The sequence below is a fragment of the Solanum tuberosum genome, unplaced genomic scaffold (genome assembly GCF_000226075.1).
Source record: "Solanum tuberosum cultivar DM 1-3 516 R44 unplaced genomic scaffold, SolTub_3.0 scf00060, whole genome shotgun sequence".
NCBI classification, from domain to species: Eukaryota; Viridiplantae; Streptophyta; class Magnoliopsida; order Solanales; family Solanaceae; genus Solanum; species Solanum tuberosum.
The window spans coordinates 1866249-1876267 of NW_006238985.1; the positions used below are offsets into that span (position 1 = coordinate 1866249).

General features: G+C 33.2%; 1 protein-coding gene across 1 annotated transcript; it reads right to left on the bottom strand.

Annotated features, from left to right (window-relative positions):
- Positions 1–332: 332 nt before the first annotated feature.
- On the bottom strand, positions 333–1424 carry LOC102583704 (putative F-box protein At1g49610). Its single transcript, XM_015307493.1, has one exon. The coding sequence runs from the start codon at positions 1422–1424 to the stop codon at positions 333–335; it is 1092 nt and encodes a 363-aa protein (XP_015162979.1).
- Positions 1425–10019: the final 8595 nt, after the last annotated feature.

The window sequence follows — 10019 nt, forward strand, 5'->3', positions numbered from 1 at the left end:
TCTCCACTCTACCAACTCCATGGCAAGATAACTCAATTTCTCTTTCGAATCTGAAGTGTAACAAATTCAGTGTAAACTTATGAGATCTATTGATTTTCTATTCTTGTAAGAACTTGTAGCTGCCATCTTAAACCAATAAAAGGAACCAATATTTAACCTCACGTACTAGATCAAAATTATATGAGTTAATTAAAAGGAAGTAAATCAGGAGATAATTAATCAGGTTCGCGACCTTTAATTGAAATATCATTACCCCAATGCTACAACCAAGTCGAAAAATAGAGGATTCAATAGATTATCAATATCAATATAAGAGGTAGAAATAAGGAGCTCTATTCACAATTAACATAAAAATTAAAGACAAGAGACATTTGAAACTGATAACTGACCTTGATAAACCAGGATGAAAGTATTAGCTCATTAGCACATCGAACACTTACCAAAAGATCTATCAGTATGTCCTCATCCATTGAATCAAATTCATCACTACAGAGACAAAGTTTGGCATGGTCCAAAGATGACAAGTCCTTAAGCTCAATTTCCGTATAATCAAAATCCCCAGAAATCGTTAAATGTTCAACATATGGTGCAACAACTTCAAAGCAACAATCACCTTCGAATGAATACCAATCTCCGATAGGATGATAGTGATCAATCAATTTCAGTCTCTTACATTTTGGAGAAGTCATGTGCAAACGATTAAACCCACAAAATCCAAATAGGTTGAATGATTCCAATTGAGGACAATTTGACATTATTTGTTTAATATGTTCATCCCGGATTAACAAATTCTCCAGCGTTAAACTCTTCAGAGATGTCCAATTTAGTACACAATCGTCTAATATTCTGCAATTCTGGCATTTGAGTTTTAGAATTGACGAGCTACTACACAAAACTTCTGGCAGACTATAGGGTTGGTCATGCTCAATCGCATCAATATCATAACTTATATTCAGGCATAGACCCTCCACTTTCTTGTTCACAGCAAATTCAAGCCACTTGTCAATTACGGGAAAATAAGACACATCATCCTCATGTTTGAACACAAAGTTTAGACTGCACTTTTTAATGCTAGAGCTGCTAAGGAGAGGTAGTACATTATCCGTTAAGGAAATGAATTTGTGTAACATCGAGCTATCTGAACGACTAAACTCCTCATTGTCATAAACAAGATTGTCGATAGAAGTCCAGAAGTATTGCCAAGGTTTAGAGAGAATAATTGTTCTGAAGGCATCTGTTATGGACAATCGAGAAAGAATTTGAACAATAAGAGCGTCAGGTAGTTGACTGATTCTATCAATGAGGCCAGTTTCATCACCTTCTGTCTCAATCTTCTCTTTTTTCTTAGGTGAGTTTTCAATAAGCCAACTTTCAGAGTTTCCATAATCACCACGACTGCTAGGGAATTGGTCTTTCTCCCTCATGGTTGCCATGCTACTTTTCTTTTGTTGAGAAACAACAAAGGGCTAATACTGAAAAGGGGGAAATTATCAGACATTAATACTGAGAATTATTATTGCTTAAATTGAATTTTTCATATTTAGAATAATGTTGATCACATAAGCAAAGTAACACTCTGGGCCTTTTGGCAAAAAAGGCATACTTATGGTAAACTTTTGTTTTGTTTTGTTAAAATGAACCATATTTAATTGAAGAATTAATAATTAAAATTATGATTTAATGAAACAATGTAAATAATGTCTTGTCCGCTCATATTTTTATGTTTTTCGAAAATTAGTCTTGAAATTTGTTTTTTTAAAAGGGTGTATCTTAAGCAAAGGTGAGGATTGAAAGTTCAAGTGGGTCCTACTGGTTTCAATTGAATTAGAATAAAATAAAAATAATTCTAACAATCATTAATCTACCAATTGAACCTCTGTTTATCTAATGGACAAAGAAGTCAATTTTTTAACATATATAAATAAACATGAATTAATGTCTAACCGTCAAAGTTTTTTTTTCTTCTTAATTTTCTTAGAAATATTCATATCATAATTAAGTTGATAACAAAGTTAAAAGCTTAACAAAAATCAATTACCAGGAGTATCCAGAGGATGAGCCCACAAGAAAAATGGATTTATAGATCCATAAAAATTCAACAAATGGAGAAGAATAATACCCACATTGGATAAAGAATGAGAAAATAGGAAAAATAGAACTACATAAACTAAGCGGCGAGAGCGAGAAAGAAGCCGAAGAGATGAATAAAGTGAGAAGAGTAGGTAGGTTTTATAAAAAATGTGGTGAAGTCAAGAATGAAAGGATAGCGCGTGTAAACGTTACAACACTCTTAACTAGGTAAAGTTCAATAGAAATCAAAATACCCTTTACCCCATCAATCAATCTCAGCTCGGGCATGCTTATGGGCTACGGGCCAATACTGACTATTTATCTAGGGATAACTAATAAAACTAATACGACCCTTTCTCAAAGATCCCTTAACACTCTATTAAGTGAAATTATTTAACGACAGATAAATCGATACAAGTTATGACAACCCTCACACGAGGAAAAAGGAAGGCTTTCGTTAAGATAATTCGCACATACAATAATACAAGGAAAACAATCAACGCCATACTACTTTAAGACTCTTCCTGAGATCTCTTTTCTTTTGAAAAGATACAAGAACGAAACAATCAATCTATTGATATTGGAAGACCTAATTCAATGTATCATTTCTAAATTTAATGAAATTCAACAAAATCGAGAAGAATAATACCCACATTGGATAAACAAAGAGAAAAACAGGAAAATAGAACCAACCTTATTACTGAACATAAACTAAGCGACGGGAGTGAGAAAAAAGCCGAAGAGATGAATAAAGTGGCCAGAAGGGTAGGTAGGTTTTATAAAAATGTGGTGAAGTCAAGAATAAAAGGATAGCACGTGTAAACGTTACAACACTCTTAAGTAGGTAAAATTCAATATAAATCACCAAAATGCCCCTTACCCCATCAATTAATCTTAGCTGGGGAATGTCTACAGGTGAGGGCATGCAAGGGGACGGGGACGGCGTGACGGGACAGGCCACTGGTTGATCGGGGATTCAACCGATCCCAGGATTAACCTGGTCGGGATTCACGGGATAATTTGAAGTCCCGTCCCGTCCCACTATATTAATGGGATGGGACAATGTTTGACGGGACGTGACGGGATGCGAGATTTGATACGGGTCCAATAAAGACAATATAATCCAATTGCTTCTTTTACAAAACATGACAAATGACTATTCACCAATATTCATGTCTATACAAATATTTTTATTTTAATAGACATATCTTTTCATGAAAAACCACAACATTTTAAGTGACACTTTTTCATAAAAGAACAAAATTATTTTGAACAAGTATATATATAATTTGATATTTTCATCCTAGTCATATCATATACTAGTAAAAAAAAAATCAACGACCACAACATCAAATATACTCCAAGAATTTTGAGGGTCTAACACAATACAAAAGTATTATTGAATTTCATATCTTGTGCTCCAAATATAAATTAGACACTGAGTCTAATTTTATCTTTATCATAAGCAAAGAACCCCCACATTTTAAATATGATCTCAAAAATATTTTTCAAGTATTTGAAAATAGTTTTTTCACATATTTTTTTCATACTCTCATATGAACCTCATTTGGAAATATTATTATTCTACAAAAGAATTATAGTGCTTCAATTCTCTTTGATAATCTTTACATAGTGTCAATGTTCATTCCATAGAGACACCTATTGTAGGCAAACATTCACACACTTTCACTCACTGGAATACTAACAATAAAGACAATTTTTTTTGTACAATTTGTTTCTATTTAACAATGATGTTTGTAGAAAACTAAAAGTACAACACTGACTTATTTCATATTATTCAAACCAATTGCATAGTCTAATATATCCAGAGTAGAAAACTACAAAATTTTTTAGTCTACAATAATCAGACACAATCAAATTTCACACGGACTACAAGATTGCAAAGTTTTTTTCCCAAACAGAATAAAACATATTCTTAGATTATCACATAGAAATGCTTTTCTTTTCAAGTAGCCTTCCAACTATAACATTTTGACCTAAAATCTGCATATCTCATTCTGCAAACTGAAGAATTTTAAAGGCAACTCTATTTGCCAAGAAAAAATCATTCAAAAACATATAGTTTGCAGATCTTTTTCCAAAGACACCCATGATAAATATCAAAAGAGTTAACTTTTAGAAACTATTTTCCTCTTTGGATAAATAATAAGAAGGTTACCTGGTGTAATCTTTAACCGGAATACCACCAATTTTTCTTGTACATTCTCGCTTCCATCTTGCTAAGCAAGGCACCAAATTATGAAGAAGTAGTGCATTAATCTTCTACTTCCATGATATGTTTCCCTCAATCAGTAGAATACAAGAAATACCAATAGAATAATAATTTCCTTAAGATTGTTGTTCATCCTGTATTCCTAAGATACTTAGAACAAAAACTTTGAAGAACTTGATAAGAAACAACAAAATTTAAAGAGTGTTTTCAAAACTAGAAAATTAAAACAGTAGAGAAAATAGAATCAGAAACATATTAGAAATAATATACAACATATTTTTCTCAAAGAAGATAATCGAGCCCACTAAATGCACAGTGTCCCCTTAAGGAAATTATTCCCCTCAAGTACCCGAGGTTAATGGAATATATCCTCCCAGGATAGAACGATCTTACTCACCGGTGTATCGATACCTAAAATCACGGTGTTAGCGAACCACTCAACGATAATAAAGTACACTTAGAGTACTAGATTTAGTAGTAGTATAAGAATTCCAGAAAATTGGTTCTCTTAAAATGAGAGGAAATCTTTCTATTTATAGACAACAAATGGTAGTGTGTATAAGTTCTTATTGTACCTTACCGAAAATGTCACAACCCGTTGGAAAAGTCACAATCTTTCGAAAAGGTCACAACCTTTCATAAAAGTCACAACTTTTCATAAAAGTCGCAACTCTTCATACAAGTCGCAACTCTTCATACAAGTCGCAACTTTTCATAAAAGTCGCAATTTTTCATAAAAGTGACAACTCTTCATAAAAGTCGCAACTCTTCATTTTCCATTCACACCTTTTAAAACTCAACAGATCTTACCTAAGAAAGCCTGTATAGAATGGGGATCTGCCACGATGATAAATGCAGCTATGTCAGGATGTACCAGAGACAATGAAGCATATTTATTTTAAGTGTCCATTCTAAAAAAGAAGCATACTCGCAATACTTTAGTGTCTTGGAAAAAGGATGAGACAACTGGATTATAGAGGAATATGAACAAGGCTGGGTAGATCCACAAGAGAAAGAGGTTGCAGAGACCTGGTACTGGCAGCATTGGCAGAAGTGGTCTACCAAATATGGAAGGCGCGTAACTCTTTCCTATGGGAGAAAGCATCCCACCACCATGGCGGATTATGGAACAAGTTATGCAAGAATGCATGCTACGTAAAACCACTTTTTTTAAAGCTGTTGGTATCCACATTGGAGCCTAATTAATTACTTGCCTCAAGTAGGCTACCAGAGTCGTGAGTATCGCTCTTACTAAAGATTTTTCTATACCCAGGACTCGAAACTAGAACTTCTTGCTAAGAGAGAAACTGTACCATCTAGTGCACCCCATTCTTAAGGTTATTTCCCCATCCATCCCTATCGGGGGAGATGCCAACCAACTCCCCTGTTTACAAACACAAACCTCAGGTTAATGGATGAGCAATTTTTCTTTTGTGTGCTAATTAATGGCTGGCTTCAAAAAAATTAAGTTATAATTCAACATAATTAATGCAAGCTGCATAGTTATGTTCTTAACCGCTTTATTTGGAGACAATCTTAAATCTATGACTTGCACATCATCTAGAAATATTTACACACTCAAGTTCACCTCCTGAATATGATTACAACATGGTGCAAACCCAAAATTGATGCATATAATTGTAATGGTTATCTCGAAATACTCAATGAATGAAATAATATTAAAGAATTATTGTGAAATAGGTGCAAGCTCGAAATTTCAGACTTCGATAAGTGCAAGTTCAAATTTTCCTAACTTCCTAAGGGAATAATTGCACTAATAAAGTTGTTGGAAAAGCTAACAAATTCTTCTTCAGATTTGAGGTATCAGTAGAACAACTATTGCATTCCTTATGCTCTAGCACTATAACTAGTTTCTCCAGATTTATTGCATGCTCAAGTAAAAACTTCAAGAATTGATCGATATTTGTTGCATCAGATGTATCCGTATGGCTACATAATGGCATAACCTTGACATTCTTCAAATTCTGTAACGAAACTTTGAATATGTTTTCTTCAAGGGAGAGGTACTTCTTATCTTTCAACAACTCATTCACTCCATTCTAAAATAAGGATGGTACTACGAATACCGAACAAGGACAAATCAGGTTAGTTGTTGAAGCTGTAGGGGATCAATATACATTTGACATAAAGATATCGTGAAGTAAGAAATGAATAAAAAACATACCTTCGTATCAGGATATATCATCAAATTTTCCAACTTAGGAGTCGACCCTAAGAGGTTGCCTAGTAGGGGGAATGAATGTTTTGAAATACATGAACTTATTGTAAACCATCTGCATTCCAGCAACGGTAAGGAAATGTCTTCCCTTTCTAACATCAAAATGGAAATCACCTAAACAGAAGAATGATGCAGAATATAAAACAGGAGCTCTATTCACAATCAACATAAAAAGACTGGAGACATTTGGGACTGATAACTGACCTTGATCAACCAGGATGACAGTATTAGCTCATTAGCACAACGAACACTTACCAACAAATCTTTCACTATGTTTTCATTCCTTTCAGCAAATTCATCACAGTAGAGATTAAGATTGGCATGGTTCAAAGATGATAAGTCCCTAAGCTTAATTTTCGTATAATTAAGATCCTCCAGAAATCGTTAAATGTTCAACATATGGAGCAACAATTTCAAAGCAACATGTATCAGTATCATCTTCGAATGGATACCAATCCTCACGAGGATGACTGTGATGGATCAATTGCAGTCGCTTACATTTTGGAGAAGTCATTTGCATACGATTAAATCCACAAAATTTATGTATCTTTAAAGATTCTAATTGAGGACAATTTGACATTATTTGTTTAATATGTTCATCCCGGAGAAGCAAACTTTCCAGCGTTAAACTCTTCAGAGATGTCCAATTTAGTACACAATCTTCTAATATTTTGCAATTTTCGCTGTTGAGTTTTATAATCGATGAACTACTACAGAGAACTTTTGGCAAGCTATAGGGTTGGTCATACCCAATCGGATAAACAGTTCTATGATGTATATCGTAAATCCTCCACTTTCTTATTCACAAAAAATTCAAGCCACTTGTCAACTACGGTAAAATAAAACACACCATCACCATATCTGAACACAAAGTTTAGACTCAAATTTTTAATGCTAGAGCAGCTAAGGAGAGGTAGTACATTATCCATTAAGGAAATGAATTTGTGCAATGTCGAGCTATCTAAACGACCATACTCCTCGTTGTCATAAACAGTGTTGTTGATACAAGTCCAGAAGTATTGCCAATCTTTAGGGAGAACAGTTGTTCTGAACGCATATGCTATGGACAAAAAAGAAAGAATTTGGACAATAATAGCATAAGGTAGCTTACTAATCCTATCAGTTTCTTCACATTCTGTCTCAATCTTCTCTTTTTTCTGAGGTAAGTTTTCAACAAACAAACTTTCAGAGTTGCCAGAGAATTGGTCTTGGTTGCTCATGTTGTTCAAACTGTATTATTCTTGTTGCCTAAAACTATAGTGTCAGTGAACGACTCAATGACACTAAAGTAAATTAGAATTTATTTGTGCAGAATAAGAAGAATTATAGAAAATTTGTTGTTGAAAAATAAGAAGAAACTCTCTATTTATAGACAACAATGAGTAGTGTAAATATGTGCATATTGTGCCTTATCGGAAAGGTCACAATCCCTTCGAAATGTCACAATCCTTTGGAAAAGTCACAATCCCTTGGAATTGTCACAACCATTAGGAAAAGTCACTACCTTTCAGAAAAGTCGCAAATCTTCAGAAAAAGTCACAACTTTTTAGAAAAATCGCAACTCTTCATAAAAGTTACAACTTTCAGTTTCCATTCACACATTTTTAAACCCAACAAGTCACAATTGTCATGCTACTTTTCTTTTGTTGAGAAACAACACAGGGCTAAGAAGGGGGGAAAATTATCAGACATCAATACTAAAAATAAGTTTACTTGTAATTAGAATTGCTATAGATAATTTCTGTTTTTTTAATTCTTTCTTTAATGTCCAACTAACAAAGTTAATTCTATCGCAATATCATATGACACTGTTTTTTAATGTGATAATATATGATATTTTTTAAGTTATGACTTGTACATCATCTAGAAATATTTAAACACTGACGATAGAAAACAAAACTAGTGAAATTACTTAGTCAGACAAACAAATTACAAACAATATCTGAATTATAGTTAGATCCCAATCTTGTGTCTCTATAATCGCAAGAGAGTTTCAAACTTAACTGTTAGAAATATTTTGGGTAACTGGTCCTGAGGAAATAATTGCACTATTAGAAGTTGTTGGAGAAAGTAACAAACACTTGATTAGTTGTGAGATATTAGTACAACAACGGTTGCATCCCTTATGCTTTGGCACTATAACCAGTTTCTCCATATTTATTGCATGCTCAAGTAAGAACTTCAAGAATTTATCGAGCTTTGTTGCGTCAGATTTACACGTATTACCACTACAAAATGGCATAACCTTGACATTCTTCAAATTTTATAAGGAAACTTTGAATATGTTTTGTTCAAAGGAATTGATGTCATATAATTCTAACACATCAAAGTATTCTTCCTCCTGAAAATATGGGCTGGTCCTGAAATTGAATTACACAACCTTTAAGGAACATTGTAATCAACATTTGACACGTAAATGAAAATACATATCAGCAATAAAAATTTGGCAGAAATTTTTTATGAGACATTTCAAAGGAACATGTAAATAATGAGATGAATAACATACCTCCATATCAGGAAATATCATCAAATTTTCCAAATTAGGAGTCGACCTTAAGAGGTTGTCTAGCATGGGGAAGGAAACTTTTGAAATGCACGAACTTATTGTCAACCATCTGCATTCTAGCAACGGTAAGGATACGTTTAATTCCTCGTCTAGCATCGAAAGAGAAATCACCTAAACAGAAGAATGAAGCGGAATAGAAGGTAAGTACATTGAACTGTTAAAATTGTTCTGTTTCTTTGATCGTATATAGAACTTACCTTATTGTAAGAGAACACAGGTCTTCACAGATAAAATAATAGGTTCTTTTTCTCTCTCCACTGTTAGAACAACTGAACAAGAATGATAAAATTACAAGGAATCCAAAGTAAAACTTGCTTGGCTTAGAGACACGTTAATATGTTTCTTGAAGATAGTTGGAGTCTCTCCAATGAGCAATCGGAAGAATAAATAGCAACTCTATCTTCGGGATTCAACTATGCCACAAAACAAGTAGCATTCAAGAATGTTGCTCTTCTACTCTTGAATTGGTGATTTCACCTTTTGATTAATGTCTCACAAATGTTTTTCAAGGAAAAGTAGTTTTTTGAGTGCTTATCTTTTCAACCAAAAGAAACTCAATTTATAGGACAAAGTGTTGCAAGAAAAAACTTTTAATTAAATAGTATTTATTATAGGTTCATGAATTGAAAAGAAAAAAGACTTAACATCCAAAAATCTATAACGTAGAATTTTAAAAGTGTCTTGCAAATCATCTATAACATAGAATTAAAACAAAATGAATGTTACAACTAACATTCATGTATTTTGTTATTTCAAAACTTTTAATGGATGAATTTGTTTCAAAATTAATTGAAACACTAACTCTTACAATCCCCCACTTGTTTCAATAAATTTTTTATCTTTGAAAAATCCAAAAAATATTTTGAGACATTAATCTAGCAACATGCATCAATAATGATGTCTTTTGAACT